This window comes from Microchirus variegatus, assembly GCF_963457635.1.
Source record: "Microchirus variegatus genome assembly, chromosome: 2".
Taxonomy (NCBI): Eukaryota; Metazoa; Chordata; class Actinopteri; order Pleuronectiformes; family Soleidae; genus Microchirus; species Microchirus variegatus.
In genome coordinates, this window is record NC_139803.1 from 4,330,380 (window position 1) to 4,355,510 (window position 25,131).

The window sequence follows — 25,131 nt, forward strand, 5'->3', positions numbered from 1 at the left end:
ATATATTTATTGAACAATGTTAATTATGATAGGGCTCTCCATGTAGGAACTCTAATAATATAGTATCAAAAATTAAAAAAGTACAAATAACAAGACAAGACATTGTAAAACAACATCCAGAATAAAGACAGAAACATTTCCTCGTGGCAGTGTTTTTCAGAATAAAAGTAACTTTTTTTCCCTTTCATAAAACACTTTTTCTTCTTTCGTCTCAGTTCATGTTGACGTAGTTGCAAAAATTGTGCCTCAAACAGAGACATTCATCAAAAACACTCCCAACTATTGGGATCATTGTAGTGATTTTTTTCTTCTTCCTTCCTTTACACTTGACTTTCTTTTAACATATCCAACACAAAAAAAAGGCAAAAATACATATTCATGAAGTACAAAATACGACATATGTACAGAATACATGTAACATAACAAAATTAGGTTAAAAAAAAAAAAAAAAAAAGCCTTTCACACTTAAAAATACCCACATATGACTTTTCAAGTTATAACGAAAATGCAGAACTGATGTGAAAGAATAGTGGGTGAGTCTACGTATATCCCATGCTGCCTTGGGGCTGGATTGTGCTACACAAAAAAAAACAAAAAAACATTCCTCATCGGATGAGGTCGGGGACAGGGATATAATATATGACGGTCGGATGGAAGCTGCTACATGTAAATGGTCAGTATATGTCCAATATGTAGTGCATGATATACTGATCCTAGAAGAGGGAGGTGGGGGTCGGAGTGAAGTCCTTTGGAAGGCTGCTGCTGCTGCTGCTGCTGCTGCTGCTGCTGCTGCTGCTGCTGCTGCTGCTGCTGCTGCTGCTGCTGCTGCTGCTGCTGCTGCTGCTGCTGCTGCTGCTGCTGCTGGTCACCTGACCACCTCAGAGCCGCTTGAGCTTGTCGATGTGGTAGGTGAGTTTAAGGGCGGGACCGAGCTTCAAGCCCATATATTTCATCATCATGTCACTACGCAACAACAGGAGTGCTTTGCCGTCAATTTCCTGTGGGAAGGAAAATGTATTAAATGGTATTAATGATATGTTGTTATATATGTATATATCAGTGTTTCCCAACCCTGGTCCGTAGGGCACACACTGCCCTGCATGTGTTAGATGTTGCCCTGCTTCAACACGCCTGATTCAGATGAACAGCTCGTCATCAAGCTCTGCAGAAGCCCTGACGACGAGCTGTTCATCTGAATCAGGTGTAGCTCAGAATAGCTTTTCATGGAATAATTAACAAATTTCATACAGGGAAGAAGTTAAAGATGAGCCAAATCAACACCCAAATCAATTGTAACGGCAGACTACAAATCAATTGTAACGGCAGACTATCGATGTACATATCTGTGTTGATAGAATGTTTGAAATAAAACCAACCAAAATTCCAAACTATCCCCTTAACTCAGATTTCCAAACTCGGTAACTGTAGACATGTTTCTGTGCTGTTTGTCTGCACAAAATACCACGCAGTGTGTTGTTATCGACGACAACTGAACACAGTGAACGCAACAGTGACGTCACTCCCAAGAGAGTGACACATAAATATCCTACTGGCCAATTCTGGCACATTAAGAGTAATGGTTAATTTAATGTACATTGTCCCTGTTAACTAAACCAATCAAATGAAATAAAGTCCCAATGCAAATGGAATGCAGCAAATGTTAACTGTGTCCTTGTGAGCTAAAACACCAACTTTCTCTATGGACTTTGGTGTGGGAGAGTGAGCACTTGACAAACTTCATTTTCCAGGGGAAAAAAACGTCTGTCTAATGGCAATAATAGTACATCTGTCATGTTTCTTTCACAATAAATCAGTTGTTCACATATTACTGTTACTCATTCTTAACTGTAGACATGCTGCGATGCCTATAGTTTATATTAGGAAAATAACAATGCTACAACATACTTTATTATTTTCACAATCGATTAATCTGTTGAGTATTTTCTTGATTAATCGAGTAAAATGTCTTAAATTATGCAGTTCTAATGGTTACTTTGTTATACTTTGTAATATAGACTTTCCTTTTATTCTAATGTAAAGCAGATGTTATCCCATTGATTTCCTGCTTATCCACAGGTTCGGTGCATATTGACGCGCGTTGTGTGCAAAGAGCTTTGCGCCTCGCGTAAGTATCAACAAGATCAACAAAAACCCTGTATAGTTTAACCTAAAATGCCACAGAGTTACATTTAAACATTCCCTTTATTATCAATGGATTGGACACATACGTGTTTTCTGAAAAGGTCGGCGTGTGGAGCCAGCACCGGATCGATGTCTCTGATATACTGCATGACGTCCTCCACTTTCCACAGGTTGGGGTCCTTACCGCTGGCTCTCGGGCTCTCTCGTAAACTGCCTGAGCCTGAGGAGCACAGAGTCACAGTCATGTGGACGTTCATTCAATCCAGCTTAAAATAAAACAAGACATATTGATCGGGGTAACAGTGGTTGGAGCTGCTCACACAGTCGCTAACTTTCAGTCAGTCAATATACCTTGTAATATGATATAACATGATTCTTCATTGACAAAATTGTTTTGATTAGAACAGTTAAAGGCGAAGTAAGTAGTTTATAGTGCCATCTAGAGGAGAGGCTGAAATTTACAACAAAGAACTGCTCCTCTGCTCACCCCCTCCCTTCCCTGAGCGCTACGGTATCCTCAGCCGGTCAAATGTCATCCTCGTCGTCTTTCTCCGTGTCAGCAGATGAGGTTCGTGAGGCGAGGGAGAGGGCGGAGCTACCGCGGCCGTAGCAGACGAAGCGGAGAGAGAGGAGGCGGGACTTCCGCTACAAGTAAAGAGACGCTTGTTTTGTTCTCTCGCGTTTGTCCTTACAGGCTCCCGTAGAAACATGGCGTCTCGCTGCTAACAGTGGCTATGCAACCGCGGCCCGCGACCGTGTTATTTTACATGACTTTTTGAAACACTACGAAAATGAAACAAAAACTATTATACAGCGACTAGACAATGCAGGAGCACATAATATGTATAAAAAAAGTGGATTTGGGGTCATATAAACCCATAAATACTACACAGTGTCCCTTTAACAATGGTTTTGGTGCGTGGATAAAACACGATATTTGAGGATGTTTTCTGCACATTGTGGACTAAAAACTGAACAATTTATGGCAAAAACAATCAACAGATAATTAATAAAAATAATTGGTACTTGCAGCCAGAGTTAATTGTACAACATTATGCAGAATATAAACGATGTCAACTCGTTAATTTTACTTATATAGCTTGAAAAAATATATCCTTTCAGTGTGATTTTTCTGTTTCCAAGTTACATGCAAACAGAGCGTACATGCAGCGGCCTTATTCTCTTAATCATTTGAATGGGGGAGGTGTCATACCAAGGGGCCATTATTATTATTATTTAATTATTAATTCATTTATTTATTAATATATATATTTTTCTACACACTAACAGTGTTCCTGATTTTCCTCCGAGTAGGAAACTCACGTACCACAGTTTTAGAACCATGGCTATAAAGCACCATGCAACCCTGTTTCCCAGAGTACTATGTAAATGAGGGCTGCAACTAACTGTTGATTAACCCAGTGTTTCCCAAACCCTGATTCAGCCGAGCAGCTCGTCATCAACCTCTGCAGAAGCCTGATAACGAGCTGTTCATCTGAATCAGGTGTGTTGGAGCAGGGCCACATCTAAAACATGCAGGGCAGTGTGCCCTGAGGACCAGGGTTGGGAAACACGGGATTAACCTGTCTAATTTCTCAATTAACCGATTAGTTGTTTGGTCCACTCCGCAAAATGTCAGAAAATGCTGACAAATGTCGATCAATGTTTCCCAAACTTCAAAATAAGGATTTTCTGAAAGGCCTCATTTTGTCCAGAAAAAAAAATATTATTCACTTTTAATGATTTCTTTGCAATAAGAAGCTCATATTCACATTTAAAGGCCACATTATACTTCTCCGACTGTGTAACCACGGAGACCCCTCGAGCCTTCATACTTCTGCTTCGTGGTGACGGATACGCACTGCAATTTCCCGCCCGATCAGTAGGGGTCGCTATGCAAGGGTGTTGTGCTTTTGGCTACAGTGAGCAATGGCGTCCGAGAGAGAAAGACTGTTGTTGTTGTTGAAACAGTGGCCGTTTCTCACTTTTCTGTGTCACGGAACGCAGTTTCAAGATAATTTGAGGCGAGAAATTGGCCATTTAGAGTCTAAACATGTGCTGTGTGTGTTAAGATATGACATATTTATAGTTTGGCAGCGACGTTGTCGGCGGTGATCAGCTCCGCCTCTGTGGACGCTCGGTGCTCACTGTGAGCCGGCACAGAGCATCGTTATCTCGGCCTGTCCTGAGGACCGATCGCAGCTCTTGCCGTCTCCGTTGTCCCTCGACGGAGTGACGGACACTTATAAAAAATATTTCGTGCAGCCGGAGACGACGCAGAGGCTCTTTGACAGGCTCTGCGTCGACGCAGAGGACTCTGCGTAACCTACGTAGAGCACTTTACGCAGGAGTATAAATCGGGCTTAAGAGGCTGAAAAAAAAACACTCAAACTAGTTAATCAATGATGAAAATAGTGACAATACAGATTTCTTTCTACCTTTAAAGTTATTGTGATGCAGCAGTTTTGTGGGAGACCCGAGTCCTGTGGAGTTTGGAGAGAGAGGGCTCTTTTTTAAGTGCTCTGATGCGACGATGCTGTTATCCAGGAAGGACTCAGCTGGAAAACAAACACACACACACAGAAACATCTCCACTGATTAAAAAATCAAGACACTGGTACTTTAAACAATCCCAAATGACACACAAGCCTTGTTCAGACTTGGTAATCCTGTCCTGATACATCTGATTACAAGTGTTCAACAGTTCACACCTAGAATTAAAATGTTTTACATGCGATTAGCCTGGATCGGCACACTCTGACCTGACTTACACCACAGGGTGTGTGGGCCACAAATCTAAATTGCGTAGCAATTATTAACGTAATCATCGGCTACGTGAATACTATTCTTCTATACTATAATACTATTCTATTAAGTCATAACGAGACTGCGAGACACGGTGCAGCTCGATGATACATTTCACAAAGAACATGGAAAAAGAGCAACAACGAGGACATCCAGCGCGGTCAGTGTTGTTCCTTGTTGGCATGTGGGCCGTTTATCACAAGAGAAAGACGCGCTTAGGTTGAGAGAAGGCTACGGTGACACTTAAGTAATGAGTGTCTGTTGACAAATTAGCTCTGCCCTGAAGGCGCTGTGCTGCCGTGCTCGGTACCCAAACTGAAGAGTGCCAAAAACGAGGACGGTACGGATCATTTATTTTTAAGTTCTCGCAACGGAAACTCAAATAATTGAGTGACATGCCAAACTGAACTGTCGCTTGACGGAAACAAGGCTCTACTTTCCTGTGCCAGGTTAACGTCAGTGACAAGATTATGTTCTTCATGAGTCTGACTGTACAAATACAGTATATGGAGAAAAGTATTTGGCCACAAGTTAAGTATTGAATTCAGGTGTTTTCAATCAGGTGTTTGAGTTCCCCCATTTATCTCCAATGAAGGACAGCCTTAAAGCTCACATAGAGTGGTCCTGTTGCACATATATGTCAGTTATGGAGGTCTACTTACATACATTAACATGTTTTTATGCTCAAAAACCTCCTAGTTGCTGTAAACGAGCCAATAGAAATCCTCTTTTCTGACGCTGTTCCCCAGCCGCGATATTTCAGACTCAACTCTCGCAACCAGAAGACAGACCGTCTTGTGATTGGCCAGTACCCGGAAGTGACATATTCAGCACACCAGCTCTCAGAAGCACAGCTCCCCCCTCTGGAACGGTGGATTCACTGCTACTCATTATCAAAACATTGTTTTAACAGTGTTTAAAAATAGCTTCTTCACGACTCCCCGCCGCAGTCCCTTTGACGACCTTTGACCCGGAGTCTGACCCAGAGTCAGAAGACACTGTCGCTCGAGAAACACCTCCACAACGGACGTTATTCTTCTTCTGCGGTTCAATGTATGCAACCGGATGTGCCCGGACTAGTGCCCGGACTAGTGCCCGGAGCAGGAGGATCTGCTGTTCAGGAGAACCGCTGTTTACGTAACCGTACCCGGGTTTTTTCAGAGATCTCGATGAGCCCGAGATTACAATAAAACACAGCGTTCTCAGCAGTGGCTGAACTGTTTGTTTAGAACCTTCAGGGCTTCTTAAACAAGGTAATGACGCAGATACACACTTAAAAACAGCGTTAATTGGAACTTCCCGTCTATGTGACCTTTAACACTTCAGGATATAAAGACATTTTGGACAATGCTGTGCTTCCAACAGTTTGAGGAAGGTCCTTTTTCTATTCCAAAATGGTTTGTACCCCAAAGAAGTTTGACGAGTGTCGATGTGGAAGAACTTGACTGGCCCTGATGAACTAGAACAGAGAATGTGAGCCAGGTCTTCTTATTCAACATCAGTGCTTGCCTTGAGGAAAGTCCGTCCTTCAAGAAGTGTGGACGCCGTTATCCACATTTAATACGTCATTACAGTCCCTGTTGGTGTAAGGGTCAGGTGTCCCAATATGTTTGTCCATATACTGTATGTTGCGTGTGTGACAAGGCAGTGTGAATCAACACATTTTGTGAGATACTGAGAAGTGTTAAAATAAAAGAATAGGGATGCACAATAATGTATCATTTTTGCCGATATCCGTTGTATCGGGAGTGCTTGGGTCGATAATGGATGTGTACATTTTCCCTGCCGCCCCAACTGCAGAAGTAATTTAGTCTCTTCTGTAGTAAATTAACATAATATTTTGCAGACTCGTGTAGCAGCAGATGTGGCTATACGTTATTGTAATTGGAGTGGGGTGCCAGGACAGAAATTAGCAGCATGTTCAGCCTCCTGTTGTGTTGGTCGTAAGTCATTTCAGGGGATCGTGTCACGTTTGCCAATATCCAATAATACATAGCACTGGCTGCCGCGACTGTGATGGATGTTTGTACCACGTCTGATCGGATAAAAAAAAAACAACAACCAAAAAACAAGCCAACAATTTCAACATAAATACAAGATGATTTAAATATTAAACGTGAAAAACTTTGTGACACAAAAGGAACGCAGCCGACTTGTTCCTCATGAGTCACAGTCTGCTGCCCTCTATTAAAAAAACAGTGATTTGTGTGTTTTGGCCTGAAAGGTCCTTTTAAGAGGATATTACCATTTAACATCAATCTCCTCAAATATCGCATTAACTTAATTATAATCTAAGGAAATTGAAAGATGATTAAATTATTAACCCCCCGCCCCTGCGCGTTAACAACTCTCACCCTGAGCCAAGAGCTTTTTCTCTTCTATTAGCATTTCCTATGATTTACACAGCAGCTAAAGCTTGGAATAGAATGTCTTTCTGTAAAATGAGGTGCAGCATTAGAGTTGAGAGCCACCGATTATATAAATAAATACTTTCCACGTGAGGCAAAGGCTCGTTTAGTCAGTGAAATGCTTGTCTGTGATGTGATATTTTTACTCGCTAATAAAAAACAATGACAAACAGCATACAAATGCAATTTACAAACTCCTATATAAATTATGATCCAGCAAATAGTGGGTGTGCAGCAAGATTTATACTTGACATATAATCCTTTAGTACACTGTGTACAATCCTAACAGTGGAATCAAAGCCGTTCATCTAAAGGAGTGAGCAAACACAGCACAGTTAGGCACAATGGACATTATTGCTAGTGTTATTATTGGCAATCAGATGACGGTCATGTTAGTTAAAAAATAACTGCGATCCATGGTAGATTAAGAAAACTGACCACAGTTTAAGAGGTAGCATACCATCAGTAGAGTGCCGTGAGATTTTGGCCAGTTTCTGTGGTACGGGACTGCCGAAGTTCTGGAGGAACCTCTTTATGCCTTGGCCCGAGCCCGTCTTCAAGTCCTCTCCAAAACTTCTCCTCTCTGAAAAACCGGCAACACGGAAAGAAAAGGAGTGTAACTGTACAGAAATATCACGTAAATGTTATCGACCGATACTGCAAACGACGGCTAGCTCGAGATACGTTTGTGATTCCGACTTCTTTAGTGGAACGTGGTGAACTCAGGAGCGACGTCACTCCCAGTAACGACTTCAGCGCTCCGATGTAAATGTAACGCAGCGTAAGTGAACCAGACAGTTATTGATTTTACTGTACTGACAACATATAGGGGCCAATTCCAATTCCTATCTTAACCCTCAAACTCAACCCTTAATCTTAACTGGCCCTCAAAACCAAGTGTTGAGGGTTATTTTGTCACTTAGAAATGGGACACCCCCTTAAATGCAGATACGTCTACAGACTGTAGGGGGCAGAATAACGCGAATAATGCTGCGTCCAGTCTGTCAACTCCAAAAAAGAAGAAGAAGAAGAAGAACACATTTACGTCAGGATTATTTATTACGATCCGTTTGTCGGTCAAGTTATTAGGTTGTCAGTTAGTTATAAGATGATACTCATACAAATATTCAGCTGACAGTTACCACACACCACAACTTATTGAAAAGTAAACCATAGCAAACCATCGCTTGTCCGCACCGGCCGGCTATTGACAAAAGATCGTAAAATAAAAATAAATGTTACGCGACAATGACGTTAGTAATCCATAATATGGGCCTAAACTAAGATAATACAATGGTTTTCATCATTTTTATATCTCTATTAACAAAGAAAATACTTCATTTGTAGCGCGCTCGCTTCGCTGCTTTCGACGCCATCTTTATTATGTCAAAACACGCAATGCATTCTGGGTAGCCCTCAACTTAATTTTTCTGAGAATCGGGACAGCACTTGCACTAGAGGGAGCGCATTTTTGAGATTGAGGGTTAAGCAAGGAATTGGAATTCACCCTGAGACATTATACCGTATGCTCAACAACAGTGACAAAGCCAGATAACAGCCACTGCATAGGGACGACTAACAAGGTGCCTTGAAAATAAGTCATTAAAAATACACAGGTACAGCCGTGAAAGATATATATACACAGTGGTATGCAAAAATGTGGACACCCCTGTAAATTTTCATGCTTTTCATTTATAAATCATCGGTTGTTTGGATAAGAAATTTCAGTTAAATATATCATTTAATAATTCTTGGTAAATGCGATGCCAGACTAATAGACATGTGTCATCCCAGAATGTTTTAGATGTTGCCCCGCTCCAACACATCTGATTCAGATGAACAGCTCGTTATCAGGCTTCTGCAGAGCCTGATAACGAGGACCAGGGGTTGGGAAACACTGCTCTAAGTGATATTTAGCATTGGAGCCTCCTTAAATGACCGAAGCCCTGAAGCAGCAGTGAGTACATCACTGACCTGTGCTGTACGTGTGGCTGTTGTAGTGCAGGCCTCCTCTGGCAACAGGCTGGCTGCCAAACAGCGTGTCACAGTGCAGGTTGTGGCAAAGCTTTTCCAGAAAGCGGAGGACGTACGTGACACTGCTGACTGTCGGCAGAGTGAGGGTGTGCTGCTGCTGGTCAAAGTACGCTACAGCACACACACACACACACACACACACACACACACAAAAAAAAGATGTATATTGAGCAGATAGTTCCCCATGACTTCACGGACTGACAAAGTTGAAAACACACCGATTAGCCACAACATTAAAACCAGTCACCTGCTTTATTGTTGTGGCTCATTGGTGTTTATAACAATTAAATTTGAATTTACTTTTAATGAGGCAAGAGTCTCATTCTTTATTTTTGGCTACTAGAGATAAAGCCTTTATTTTTCTTTGCTCGTTAAAACAAACAACACACTAAGCGCTAATGGGGTTGAAGATAATAAAACAAAAATAAACGCCACAATAAAAAGTGAACGTTTTAGTGAACTGCTCCTAAAAGGCTGTTTCTTTATGTCTTTTTTGTAGAGTGAAATAAGATTGGGGATAATATTTGAGATGAGCTGATATCGCTAGATCTGATATTGGACAGAAATATATGTACTGTAAAAATGTAAATAAAAATGAGTCATGTTGTGGGTTGTTTAATTCTTCTTTATGGGAGAAGAACAATTGTTACACAGTTGGAGAATGTCTTTGAAATAGCTTGAAATGGTGCACGATAATGTGTTGTTCACATCTTCATAGTTTAAAAGATCACAGTATGGGACTGATATCGGTTTCGTTAGATAGTTTAAGACAGGGGTTCTCAAAGTTTTGATACCTGAGGGCCAATTAAGGAACCCAACATTGGACTGAGGGCCGCCAAAGGAAAAAAAAAAACAGAAAGAAATCCCATTTGTAATAACTATGTTGTCCAAAATTTGACAATTAAAAAAAAAAAAAAAAAAAGTTTGGTTTTAAAATTTGACAAAAACGACATACTATACTATGTCATCCAAAATGTGAATTTTTTTTTTTTTTTTAAAGTTTTGGTCCAAAATTTGACAAAAACGTTGTACTATACCATGTCGTCCCAAATTTGACAATTTTTTCAGAAAAAATTTCAGTCCAAAATTTGAGAAAAATCGTCATACTATACTATGTCGTCCAAAATGTTAAAATTTTTTGGGAAAAATTTTCAGCGCCAAAATTTGACAAAAACGTCATACTATACTATGTCACTATGTCATCCAAAATTTGATGACAGTAAATACAGTTGTACAGTTAACACTTATTGGTCTGTATCCAGTAATGTCCAATAAACATTTAACAAGCTTAATAGCTCCTGGATTAAAACTATCAACTGTAATTCATTGCGGTCCGCCATAAATGTTTTTGCGGGCCGCCATTGGCTCTCGGGCCGCACTTTGAGAACCAACGGTTTAGGAGATTAGGAGTAGCGCAAGTCTACAACAGTAGAGTATAGAAACCCTTCAGTCAGGTTGTGACAGACTCAACAGCTCAAACTACTCGCAGAGAGGAAGAGACGTTTTGAAACGGTGTTTGAAAGTAAAATAAAAAATGAAGTGTGTAATGCTTACCTGAAATAACTTCCCCGCCTTGGCCAGATTTGAGACAAGAGAAGACGGTTCCCTGGTTGTGGGCAGAATCAACACAAGCCTGGACGCACTGCTGAAGCACTGAAGACGCCCGGCCTGGTCCAAAATGGTCAGGGAGCTGCTGGATACGCCGCTGGTCCAGATGGGGCCCCACTTTTCCATACTTGTTTAGATACACACAAACTACCAGGACAAAAACACCAAATTTGAATCAATTAATTCCAAGCTTTGTTTGATTTAAAAACCTTGTTTTCAAGTATCTGAAATGATTAGTTGATTAGTCGATTATTAATTGATTAATTGGGAAAAGAATGACACACATTTTTGAACATTTTCTGAACCAAACAAGTACTCGAAGTAAGATCAAGATACATGACATCTCTATAAGGTAACAAGTAGGTGGAATCAGCTTGTTTTAAGCACATTTCCCCTTTGCACATAAAAAAAAATGAATACAGAAAAGTGGAAAATATGTTGATGTATCACACTAAACCAGACTATTAACAATATGTGTTGTAAATATTGCTGTGCAAAAGGTTAACGCGTCAACGGCGGTCATGCATTAGCGAGCGGTAACCTTTGACGTTTGACATAGGGCTGGCCGATATATCGAAAATGTACCGTTATCGAAATTTACGACGATAATCGACGTCTTTTTGCCGTTATCGATATATTGCTGATATAATACCTGTATGTTCATGTACAATTTAAGACACTCGGACACTTGTATCAGGCAAATGGTCAGAAAAATGCAAATAAGGCAATGACGTAATTTAGCAACTTCGAACTTATCGTTATCGAGGTGAGCTGCTCAATATATCGTGACATTGATTTGAGGCCGTATCGCCCAGCCCTAGTTTGACAGCACTAATTGTAAATGCTGCATGTGTGGAGGTCATGTACCTGTGGGAGCCTGTAGTGCAGAGTTGGGAATGGTAGCATTGTCCTGAGGCACAGTGCTAGTGTCGGGCTCTGGGGTGCTGCTGGTGGGAGACGTTGGGACTGGATTAGGAACCACCCGCGGTTTTCTCTGGATACGGACACACACATTCAGACATATTCCTCAAAAGATTCTGTATTATGAACAGCTTCGACCACATGTTTTTATGTTAAGTGCCTCTTTATGCTGCAGTTAGTATTTTTGTATTTGAAGTCTTTAACAAAGCACCATTCATTAAACGTAACAAGGTTTAACATCAGGTGGGGGGGAAACGGATCAAAAGAAAATGTATAACACAGCTGTAAAAGTTTCCAGTATCCTCTGTTCAGTACATTGGGATCTGATGAGTGCGTCACACAAAAATTAGATGCAGCAAACATCTGCTGCATCTTTGCTGGCTACTCCTTAACATATTGTCCAGTGTATCTGGTGAAAAAGGGTTTTAACAACACAGTTGTAGCAACGCTCTCATAACAACATATAAGAGCAACTTCCTGCTCTGATATTATGATGTTTACTTCACAATAAACATGATACTAAAGTGTGTACAATGTTTTATGAAGTGATACCTTGCTGCCAGGCTTTGGCCCCCTCTTCTTTGGGATTTTGATAGGTTGTGCCTGAGTTTGGGCCTGCTGCAGAGCTATCCTCTGTGCCCAATTAGCAGGAAGTCTGCCCCTGGTTCTCACGGGACCCGTCACTGGCCGTCCTGGACCAGCCATGGCATCTTCCAGCCAGCCAGCTCTCTTTGCCCAGTTTAACTGCAAACAAAAAAAAAGCAACATATATTGTCTGTAGTACTAAAGTCAGCAAAATATCACATCGTGAATCCTCAACATTTCATTATACCATTTTACATGACAAATTAAACTAAAAAAAAAAAAAAATAGAGTGAATTTGAGCGCAATTTTAAAAGTAATAATAAATAAAGCAGCAATAATGCAATTGGTACTGTAGCGTAGTGTATTTATGGACCATCAGCATATACAATTATTATAATTATCCTTAGAATGTTTTTTTGTTTTTTTTAATATTGATGTTGTTTTTTCAGCTCAACACATTCAGATTCAGACATAAATCGGAAAACATATTTGTGTTATTTGTGTAAACTGCCCCATATATTTGAAGGCAACTGTCTGTTCTCAAAGGCCTGAAGGTTCTAAACAAACAGTTCAGCCACTGCTGAGAACGCTGTGTTTTATTGTAATCTCGGGCTCAGCGAGATCTCTAAAAAAACCCGGTCCGGTTACGTAAACAACGGTTCTCCGGAACAGCAGATCCTCCTGCTCCGGGCGCTAGTCTGGGCACATCCGGTTGCGTACATTGAACCGCAGAAGAAGAAGAACGTCCGTTGTGGAGGTGTTTCATGAGCAACAGTGTCTTCTGACTCTGGGTCTGACTCCGGGTCAAAGGTCGTCAAAGGGACTGCGGCGGGGAGTCGTGAAGAAGCTATTTTTAAACACTGTTAAAACAATGTTTTGATAATGAGTAGCAGTGCATCCACCATTCCAGAGGGGGGAGCTGCGCTTCTGAGAGCGGGTGTGCTGAATATGTCACTTCCGGGTACTGGCCAATCACGAGACAGTTGGGAAGCCGGGGTGAGAGTTGAGTCTGAAATATCGCGGCTGGGCAACAGCGTCAGAAAAGAGGATTTCTATCGGCTCGTTTACAGCAACTAGGAGGTTTTTGAGCATAAAAACAAGTTAATGTATGTAAGTAGACCTCCATAACTAACAGGACCACTCTATGTGAGCTTTAATAATTTCATGCCCACCTTATTGCCAGGCTTGGGCCCTCGTTTTTTGGGGATCTTGATGGGCACGATCTCCTTGCCCGGATGGATGGTCTGCGCTGTCAACGCTGAGTCCTTCTGACCCCAGGGGCCTGCAACCTTGATTTTCCTGCGACCTGGCTTACGTCCTCTCTGACCTGGTGGTCGTCCCACTGTCGGGGTTGGGTGCATGGTCGGGGTCTCCACACTCCTGTCCGTCAATGCCCCAACACTCTTCGGTAACACCACTGCATGGACGACAAAGGACAGAGACACGAGTCAAAGGGAGTTAAGTAAATGTTGTGGCTCTGAAGATTACAAGAACAGGTCTGCTGTGTCAACTTGGGCAGCTGTGGCCTCGTGGTTAGGGCTTCCCCAGTGCTGGGAACCAGCTTGGCGGCTTTTAACAATTAAAAAAAAAGGGATCATCTGTTAAATTTTTTGCCAGGTTATGTCTGCTATCTTTTAAAAACACGTCCACTGCTTTATCTCATTCCCCACACCAAAGTCCATAGAGAAAATCTGATATTTTACTTGACATCACACAAGAATAGTTCATCCATATTATTTTTCATAATCAGTTCATCTGTCCATTCACTTCTTGATGAATACATTAGTTGTTTTGATCTACTTGAAAAATGTTGATCAGTGTTTCCCGGACCTCAAAGTGATGATTATCTGTCTTATGTGTCTTGTTTTGTCCACAAACGTGTTCAATTGTACCAATGTCTTTGTTATATGGAGCAAGGAAACTAGAACATATTCACATTTAAAAAAGCTGACGAACCAAATAACTTGTTTTAATTACTGAAATCTTTGTTTTTGTTGTAACGGTGTTGGCTCGACCATTGTTATGAGCCATGCCTGTTGCTAGTTTGTTTTTCGGTAAGTGGTTGGCTATTCTTCCATCGGCATGGACATGTTTGCCAGGGAGGGAGGGGGGAGTGTCAGGGGTGAGTTTTCATGACTGTGAGGATAAAGAAGTAGACACAAGGGGGAGCTCAGATTTTCTTTTTCAGAAAGTATTTTGTTAATTGGCTAAAATCTAAAATTTTCCCCACTGGCAGCCATGTTTTCATTAACTGTGACGGCTTCGTGTCTGCACCTCAAATAACCTAATTACCACATTAAGAAAAGCCCGAAATTAATTACATAATGAATGAATAAGTTGTGAACACAACACGAGCCATCGCAGCTGGCAAAACATCAAGAATGTGTACGGGCAAAAAAACGCACAAACGCACAAAAAGAGGACCACTTATTCATCCTCAATCAAGAGTGGCCACGGTCACAACACAGGTCTTGCCCCATGGGGCTGCATTTATTCAACAACAACAAGCACAATGACCAGTGCAGAGCTCTCTCTGGCAGCTACTGCTACTTTTGTAAGAGCAACGGACAAACAAGGCCTCTGATTGATCCTGCATGGACTGGGCTTAACCTAGATCATATGTTACAAAAGGTTCAGAGTGGAAGTGATGGCACACAGTCAAACACAAAAATGAACAAGCCAAACCTTATTTTTAACCCTCCTCCTCCTCTGTGTGCACTGAGTTCATGGAGTTCACAGTGCCACCACTGTCAGCTTCATATTACAGCAGAAATATCTTCAAAGAGATGATAAATTACCACCCCCGTCTGCATTTCTGCAACTTCATTCATTCTTTCACTCCAATCTTTACTCACCTTTCTGGCTCACAGGAACGTCAAAAGTGTGCGCGCTTGTCTGCGGATCTTGTCCTCAGATTCACCCTCTCCCTCCTCTCCCACTTTTTCCTCTGTGTTGCTCCTCCTATCTGCCTTTTTTTTCCTCCTTCCTTCCCTTCTACTCTCCTCCCACCATCGACTGACAATGTAAACACTCCCGACTTTCACGGTACACTGTGTGTCTGTCTTTCCTCTTCGTCGCTATCCGCTCTCATTACTCAATCCTCTCTCTCCGAGTTGTCTGATCAGACCTCGAGGTTAGACGAGGATGCCAACATGAGGCCTGTGGAGGGGCCACGCACACACACACACTCACACACACACTCACACTCAAACCACGTCACAGCCCCACTCTGCCAACTGGGTGAGTGCCAGGCCTTCATAAAACACGAGCAGGCTACAAAGACGAACCCTGCCACCTCATTTCTCTTCGCCTTTTCCCACTCTTTCACGTACGGTGGACGATAACAGATGAGTGGAGCTGAACTTGTGGCCGATAACCCCTGTATCCACGTCTCACTTTTATGTTTCCCGAGTAACAAATTGCTTACAACAGTTTCCCTGCTGTGGTTCTGGCGCTCAGCGCACACATGTTGAAAAAGTTAACACGGCAACGACTTCAGGAATGTTTCAGCTCTGCGATACAAGGCCGGCGACAAGAAAACACACAACTGCCTGCAGTGACTTTTCAAAAAAGTTGATTACTTTACATTAGTCATTTCACTTCACAAGGGTGTGAATTACAAAATGAATTAAAATTAAAAAACCTCAAGCTCATGGCTTACACAACTGGTTCACATAATGCTTTCAGCAGATGATGTACTTGCGTCACACAGCTAAACCATCGGGCACCAACCAAACCAAACAAACACAATAAAAGAGATATGCTTTTTGCAAGAAGTAAACATATCACTTTTCTAGTCTTGATGACTCAAAACTGCTTTACACAACAATTTTGCCATTCACCCATGCACTCACACTTTCATACCCATCCACGTTGCCAGCACAGCCTTCAGGAGCAACATGGGGTTAAGTGTCTTGTCCAAGGACACATCGGCAATGTAGACTAGTGGAGCGGCCAATCAAACCCACTACCTTCGCTCCATCACTGAGCGACCGTCGCCCATAGTCACTGATTTAAATGCAAAAATGTTCCACTCTCAATACATTTCTCTCACAAGGTTAATAATCATTCTTACAAACTCCAGATCTGGATCACCCCTCAAAAGCTCCTGGGCCATAACCTACATCCCCATAAAATTGCATCAAAATCCGTCCTTAATTTCCGCACAGACAGACAAACAAACACGGCCAAAATATTATCTCCAGGGGTCATTAAAAGAAAACAGGATACCACCAACTCTGTGTCATTCTAAAATGCTGGAACTGGATACACAAGGAAAATATAAATCGTCTCAGACTGTGGACAGACTACTGAAAGATTAAAGTGGAAGATAAAACAACATAAACAGTATGAAAAGTATGTTTGTAAAGAAATACAGTTTGAGTTTTAAGTTTAGTAAGTTTCTTAAGCAGCTTTCACATAAGCACTGAAGTTCAACGATGCTACAGAAATTTCCAGAACAGCTGTATGTCAGACACAAAGGTCTGCAGAACGACATTCCCTTGCCAAGTTGCCAACTACCCAGGAAAAAAGGGAAATACTACTGAGGTGCTATGAGAGTACCATCGTGGGGACCAAAATCTTTGAGTATGTTCACCTAAAAATCATGTTAAAAAATGTGTAAGACAGAGTAGAGCACTGGATTTTCACCCCCCTCAGGGTGTTTATGGTAAAAATCAGGTGAATGGTGAGGTGATTCTGACACTTTTCGAATGATGGATTCACACATAAGCTACGCTAGTTTGCTTTAAAGCTTGACCGTCTGGCGATTGGTGCTAGGGGCGGCTATCAGAGGCCAGCCGAGCAGTGTCCATCATGGCTAACTATGTAGCAAGCGTTGGTAACGTGAGGTCCGCCATGCTCGCCATTGTTGGGTGCACTTTGTCCAGCAAAAAACATTGGCAATGGGGAAAGCAACCTTGTCTGAAAGCTATGTTTGTATTGTGTAGTATTTGAGCTAAACACATGAAAGTGATTTGATTGGCTAGCACCTGTGATAGAATATTTGCATTATGTGATTTGATTGGCCAATATGGGAAGCATTTTAGTTGTTGTCTCCCAAAGCACACGTGTGAGTCAGACAGAACATGAACAGACATGAAACATCAACTATTAAAATACCTTTGGTGCCAGGTGGTTGAAGGTTGTCTCCGGTGAGGGCGCACCAGCCTACGGGGAAGATGTCGCGCGAGTCGTAGCGACAGTAGTAGTCGAAAGCTCCGCGCCAGCCATCGAAGGTGACCAGCACCTCGGCACCTCGCAGAGCGCCCGCCGTTGCTGGACAGATGAAATGGGGATTTTTTCGGTCCACCGCCTCCAGCTTCATGCCCACCTCGAAGGAGTTCTGTTCTGGGGCAGGAGGCTCCTGCTGGGGAACATGGGAAAGAAAAGAGAGGGGTCAGGGATGAGTGAATAGATGTAACAAGAAGAAAGAGTAAAATCAGCCAAAGCTTGGTCATGTATTTCTAAGAGCATGATGTGGATTAAAGGATCCTTGTTTACCTTACATTAATGACTCACTATGACCATGTTCAGACCTGGTATTACCATCCAGCAAAATAAAATGAATGCCCATGACACATAAGGACTAGGGATGCAACGGTACAGTTTCTCCATGCTGCTCCAAGTGAACTGGATCATTTCTCTACGTGTTTTATCCCCACATAAAAATAATGATCTTTATAAAGAGGATGGAGCACAGTCGCGATGAAGTGCAGGTGATCTGAGTAAAACATGGTGACAGACTCTGAGCACACTTTTCATTGTTTTTACTCCGTGGTCTCAACCTTTGTGAAAGAAGTAGCTTTAACGCTGTAATTAAGGGAATGACAGATGCATCAGATGAGCTGATCGCTTTAGTTAACTGCTCAAAGAGAGAGAATGTTCTCTATTCTCTCTATTTTAAATAGAGATAGCAACGCTAAGTCTTATTAGAGGCTTATAATACACTGGGGGAACCCTGATAAGAAGTGAACTGATTCCCTGGCTGCAACTAACAATTCTTTTCATAATTGATCACTCTATCAATTGATTTTTTGATCGTTTGGTCCATAACATTTTGAAGAATTTTGGCCAGTGTTTTTCAAACCTCAAAACAATGTCTTTTCCACAAACCAAAATAATACACATACATATTAACAATACTGTTGTTAATATGTAGCAAAGCCTCCTTTAATAAGCTGACAAATTGTTGTAATTACATTCGAACTGATGAATCAATTGCGAAAATATTTGACGATTAATTAAGTCATCGATTAACACACCAACGTGCATGCAAACTCAGTGGGGTTGTTACAACAGGCACATCTATACAGTCAAACTCATTAAAAATAAAATTTGGTTCATCTGTTCGTGAACAACAGTCACACTTAATACTGTCCACTGTATGGTTGGATCTCTCAGGGCGTCAGGGTGTTAACACCAGGTCTGAACAGTTGCTATGACAACTGAATAAACATGACTTGTTTTCTGTCTGACACACACCGACACAGCAGCTAGTTTCCCTCACAATGTGGCGAGCTTGCGTGCCTCGTACAGGTACCTTGTGAAAAATGCGAGCGGGCGCCATCTCTGCTCCGTTTAGCGTTTTCAGGAGGAACATGGGCCAGGAAGACGCATTGAGACGGAAACCTGAAGACGATGACAATTGCTGTTATAAGTGAGAGAACATGGTGATGTTGATGGATAAACATAGGAATAAAACTATTAAAACTGCAACAATAAATGGATTGGTGAGAACGTATAATGCAACTAACATTTGTGTGTTTATTCAGATGGTGATTCAAAAAAAAAAATATCCTTGCAGCTTTAGGTCACACACTGGTTATTTATGCTGTTAGTCACTGACATCTAGTGGACAAAATAAAAAGTCAAAACAAAACAAAATAATTGTGAAACGTGTCCGTACCAAGTGGTGGCTGCAGCATGCCTCCACTCTTCTCACAGTTGCCAATAGGCTGGATCTCAGAGGAGTCCACCAAGCGCCAGAAGTCGTTCTTGTTGTCCGACCCATCCAAACGCAGCCGCAGCCGTGACCCGGTCAGGCCCACTACTGTGGCAATGCAGGTAGACGTGGTGTTTCTTGGGTCCTGAGCTTCCAGCTTCATCCCCGCCTTGAACTCGTTAACTGGGGGCGTAAGGCTCTACGTGACAGACAAACATCCTATCGTCAGTCTAAGGGCCAATTCCAATTCCTATCTTAACCCTCAAGCTCAACCCTTAATCTTAACTGGCCCAGTCAAGTTATTAGGTTGTCAGTTAGTTATAAGATGATACTCGTACAAATACCACAACCACGGACATATTCAGCTGACAGTTACCACACACCACGGCTTATTGAAAAGTAAACCATAGCAAACCATCGCTTGTCCGCACCGGCAACAATGACGTCAGTAATCCATAATATGGGCCTAAACTAAGATAATACAATGGTTTTCATCATTTTTATATCTCTATTAACAAAGAAAATACTTCATTTGTATCGCACTCGCTTCGCTGCTTTCGACGCCATCTTTCTTATGTGAAAACACGCAATGCATTCTGGGTAGCCCTTGCTCCCAAGGGTGGTCGCGGAAAATCTCAATATTTAGGCCAAACAGCCCTTAAACTTGCCCCTCAACTTAATTTTTCTGAGAATCGGGACAGCACTTGCACTAGAGGGAGCGCACATTTTTGAGATTGAGGGTTAAGCAAGGAATTGGAATTCAGCTTAAGGCTCATTACCAAATTTAAATATGTGGCTCCCTGGGTGTAGAGATGATTCTATTGAAAAATGACCGATTATATGGTTCTATACCGCACTGTATATTTTATTATGTTTATATTGAGTATGCTGTATGATTGAATTGGTTGCATCTGTGTCATAATCTGTATGTACTGCTGTCTGTCTTGGCCAGGATACTCCAGCGTTTCAATCTCAGTCTTTCTTTCCTGTCAAAGGTTAAATAAACCATGAATGAGAGGAGACATTTGCTCACCTGTCTGAAGCATGAAGCAGGTGCAGCAGCAGCACAGGTCTCTTTCAGGTATTTATCCCAGCTGAAATGTCCTGCTGAAAAACAACAACGTAGGAAATTCATGTTACAATTGACTTTGATATTTAATTTAAATCTCTTTTTTTTAAGCCCAAACAAAAGGCAACCGAAAAAGACATTGAGCTTCAAACCTACTGCCAACATTTGCAGCAAACTTTGACAAGATGTTTCGTTAAAAAAATATATATATATATATATATATATATAAAAAAATAATAAATAAATAATGACACTCCTTGGTGTTGCTCACAGTTACTTCATAAATCAATGGCTGCTGTGGGTTATTTACCTTGGTACTGTGAAGGCACCCGGGAGGGCCGTCCACTCCGGGCTTGCTTGATCCTTCTGGCATCTTTCCACTCGATAGCTGGGGGAGACCATGAAAGACAAAATAAGCTCTCAACTGCTGGTGATTTTCTCATCAATCAATACCTTGCAATACCTGCAACAATTTGTGCTCCAACCCACTGATGGGAATAAAGGAGTATGACAAAGCAAAATATATGATTCTGACTACACAGAAATAATAAGGAGGGCTGGATGGAATGAAGTCATCTAAGTGATGTAAACATATCATAATCGAACTTTTCCTGCAAGTGACAGCAACCGATCCAATAGTTTTTTATGTGGTTGTAAGAGGTTTTGACACATAATTAACTCCAACTGCACCAGGAATCAACGTCAGACACTGATGCTCTCTCGATGAAAATATGGCCACCAGCAGGGACACAAGTAAAAACAGATTTCAGTCACTCAACAAAAGGCTAAAATACACCCACTGAAGTCTAGAATACTTTGAGAATCTTACCAGACAGCCTCTTTCCAAAAATCCTACAGTGGTATGCAAAATTGTGGGCACCCCTGTAAATTTTCATGATTTTCCTTTATAATTCATTGGTTGTTTGGATAAGAAATTTCAGTTAAATGTATCATATAGGAGACAAACACAGTGAGATTTGAGAAGTGAAATAAAGTTTATGATTTACAGAAAGTGTGCAACTAATAGCGCTAATTATTGGAACTCAAAATTGGTTTGGTAACCTCAGTGACCCTTGACCTCCGTACACAGGTGAATCCAATCATGAGGACGGGTATTTAACGAGGAGTGTAAGTGTTTCTCCTCTTTGCGTCTTCTCTGAAGAGTGGCAACATGGGAGCCTCAAAACAACTCTGAAATGACCTGAAAACAATGATTGTTCAACATCACGGTTTTAGGGGAAGGATACAGAAAGCTATCTCAGAGATTTAAGCTCTCAGTTTCAACTGTGAGGAACACTGTGAGGAATTGGCAGACCAAGAAAGATCTCAGATAAGCAGAGGTGGAGGATGGTGAGAACAGTCACAGTCAACCCACAGAGCAGCTCCAAAGACCTACAACATCATCTTGCTGCAGATGGTGTCGCTGTGCATCGTTCAACTATTCAGCGCACTTTACACAAGGAGATGCTGTATGGAAGAGTAATGCAGAAAAATACTTAGATGAATACTTAATAGGTTTAAAAGGTCTAAAATTACTGTACTGGACTGATATCGGCGGATACTCGACTTAATGATATCAGTGATATCGGGAGTTTATAACTACCTATCGCACACAAAATTCCATTGAGAAAATGTGTGTTTTAACTCATTGGTACAGGGGAACTGCCGATCTACTCCTGCCTTGTTTCTTAAGTTTGTGTCACTTACGTACATCTACAAGAATGATTTCAAACATCAAAATCACATAACTAATACATCTTATTGGCAGTGGGAGCAGTGAATCAACAACTCATGTGCGCCATGATGCAAAATCACTGATTTTCCCTCGGAGTTTGGTGCAGGGAGTGAACAGTGACACAATCACAGTGCAGTCAGCAGTGACTATGTGTCAGCACATGGACTATCCCTTTGACATGAATACTCATGCGTCACAAATAATTTGGGAATAAATACTGATATCGGAGTGATCCAATAGACTCTTACCTTTCTGTGGTACAGGTTTCCTCATACTCCAACAATACTGACCAAGCTCACAATGCAACAGTGGCCTCCACTATAAAGAAAAGGAAATATACACAAAAACGTAAGTCTTGCATGACATTTTTACTGCAGATGTTCTACTCGTATGAGCAGGAAAAGCATCAGTGTAATGTTTATCATTAGCCATGGCTCTGATCAGTCAGGACAGTGTGGGCCAACATGTACCCCGAAACTGAGGAAGCCATATGGACCGCTGCCATGATTCATTTGATCATCATAAAAACAGCCCATGACTGCATGAAGCATATACTACACCTGCATAAGCTGGTGTCATCCCAGTGTAATTTTGAAGAAATGATGATGCGCGACATATTAAAAGACATTATTCTGAAAAATGGAGCGCCGGAACAAATGCCCAACCTTTTGTGAAAACTTGACCTTAAGTGTAATCGTTTTCATCGACTCAAAACAGATGAAAACTGGCATATAAATTGTTCCAGGAGTTCCACGTTTTGACAGAAAACCACAGAGGGGTCATCACGGGAGGCACACGGGAGCAAGCTCAACAATGAGGCCTGACATCATGGCAACAGCACATAACGTATAGATTTAATGTGCTTTATCGCGCTTTAAAGATGAATTTCGATCCAGGTTTCTTTACTGACTGTACTAGTAACTGATATACTGGCAGGCAGCAAAGTATATTGCCATGAGCAGCTTTCCAAATGTCTTTTAAAATGATAATAATAATCCGCTTAACATGTTCTATTTGTCAAGTATTTAATTTGTATTTCATTAAAGGTGCCATATGTAAGAATGCGTCCAAAAACGGTTACTACATTCAAATTCAAAACACAGAGGTCTTTTTAGGTTTCGTTTTCCGACGTTACTGGCAACCCGTGGTTGCTCGGCAGCTGAGACTCTACTGACTGCAATGATTGGTAGACGGCGGTAGGTGGCGCCACATGACGCCAAAACATGATTTCAAAACATAAACATGATTTGCAGTCTGCAAAATATTTTTTTTTAATGCAAATATTTTGTCTGTACTGTTGTTGTTGGTGAGTTCAGTTTGTTATATTAACATTATTCCTGAGTCTGTGACATATAAGGATTTATTACATAATGCACCTTTAAATAGAGAGCATGGAATAACCTCTCTTCTCAATGGCTAAGTACCTATTATGGAAAACTGACATTGCTAATTGTTTACTAATGTTGTCATTATTCATTAGTGAGCAGGGGGGGGGGGGGGGGGGTTTAGAGAAGGGCCAAATGTTTTGAGTGACCCCCTGTAACCCAGACAGTGGGTTCACCCAAAACACGACCAAGCAGCCACAACAACATGGGTCAACAGGTCAGAAAGATAAACAAGTGCCTCAAGAGTGTGTGTGTTCCAGTCCAAATGACCCCCCCAAAAAAGTGCATAATACAGAGGGAGCATTAGCACACACTAGCTTCTATTTTAAACAGAAAAGGCTAGCATAAAAAATGACTTATTACACGTTACTGACCCGCACAGTACACAGCGGCACTTGTTTACCATCTGCCAAATATTTGAATTTGAGAGCCGTTGACACCAAAAACACCAAATTAAAAGCGGTCGGGGTACAGAGACAGAACACACACGCCGCGTCGTTGTTCGTCTAATCGGCTAAACAATAAACAATACAGACGTGCTCACCTTAATACTTCATAACCGTTTCGCGGCGTCCGTCCCTCTCTCTCTCTCTCTCCTCTCCGGGTGACCGTTCTCTTCAATAGAAGAAGTGCGCCTTTTTCCTCCGCCAAGGGGGATGGCGTCTGAATTAAAGCGACCCCGCTCGCTGTTTTTCCCGTGTCTGTGGAAGAAGTGACAGGAGGAGGAGGAGGGGGGGGAGAGAGAGGCATTAGCGCCCAGCAGGTTCGCCGTCCTCCTGTTGCACAGCCACGGTGCTCAAAATACGGCCGTGCAGCTACTATAGCTTGTCTGTTGTGTGTATAAACCTATAGCCCAAACATCAACACGTAGCAATCACTGAAATGTACCGAGCTCCATTCAAAACACAAAGCCACAACATGACAAAAACAGTCTCCTCTCTTGTGTTGCTTGTACAACAACAGCGCTTTGTGCTTATGTGTGTTTTTCGGGAGTAAATGACATTATTTGTGTCCACAAATCATACTACTAATAGTATGACGCTCATGCCTGCCCAGTCGTGCACACGCCTCATCCAGCATGCTTTGCTACGCACGGCTACGCACGGCTACACACACACACACATGACATGCCCACTGCTCGGGATGCTAGCGTTAGCATGCTAGGTGGCTCGCTAGCTCGTAGCCGCTGAACGTAAACATCAACATTAGCAAAACGGGAGCATACCATACTAGCCAGTGCTAATGTGGGCTCAACGCTGAAGTCGAGCCCCAAAACGAGACGCTGCTCGGTGTGTCTGAGGGCGTTCACCTTGCTTTGTAAAGTGTTTGTTTGTTTCTGGTGTGGATTTAGCGCTAATCCGCCATTTTTTTTCCCTCCTCTAAAACGATGAGGAGGTAGCAGCAGTCAGGGGATACTACGGTAAAAAGAAAAAAAATAATAAAGTGCTCATTTATCCGATGTATTACGGTATTGGTGCTTGCATTGGACAAAAGGG

General features: G+C 41.8%; 1 protein-coding gene across 1 annotated transcript; it reads right to left on the reverse strand.

Moving 5' to 3' along the window:
• Window positions 1-878: 878 nt before the first annotated feature.
• LOC310944598 (polycomb protein SCMH1) lies at window positions 879-24,998 on the reverse strand (the record flags this gene model as incomplete). The annotated part of the gene is made up of 17 exons (XM_083910401.1): window positions 24,861-24,998; window positions 24,180-24,336; window positions 22,499-22,568; window positions 20,826-20,903; window positions 20,480-20,553; window positions 19,411-19,645; window positions 19,045-19,133; window positions 17,625-17,868; window positions 13,676-13,920; window positions 12,471-12,662; window positions 11,865-11,991; window positions 10,944-11,144; window positions 9,330-9,500; window positions 7,816-7,938; window positions 4,581-4,700; window positions 2,229-2,362; window positions 879-998 (listed from the first exon to the last, which is right to left on the reverse strand). The coding sequence occupies exons 3-17, from the start codon at window positions 22,521-22,523 to the stop codon at window positions 879-881; spliced, it is 2,178 nt and encodes a 725-aa protein (XP_083766527.1). The 5' UTR covers window positions 22,524-22,568; window positions 24,180-24,336; window positions 24,861-24,998.
• Window positions 24,999-25,131: the final 133 nt, after the last annotated feature.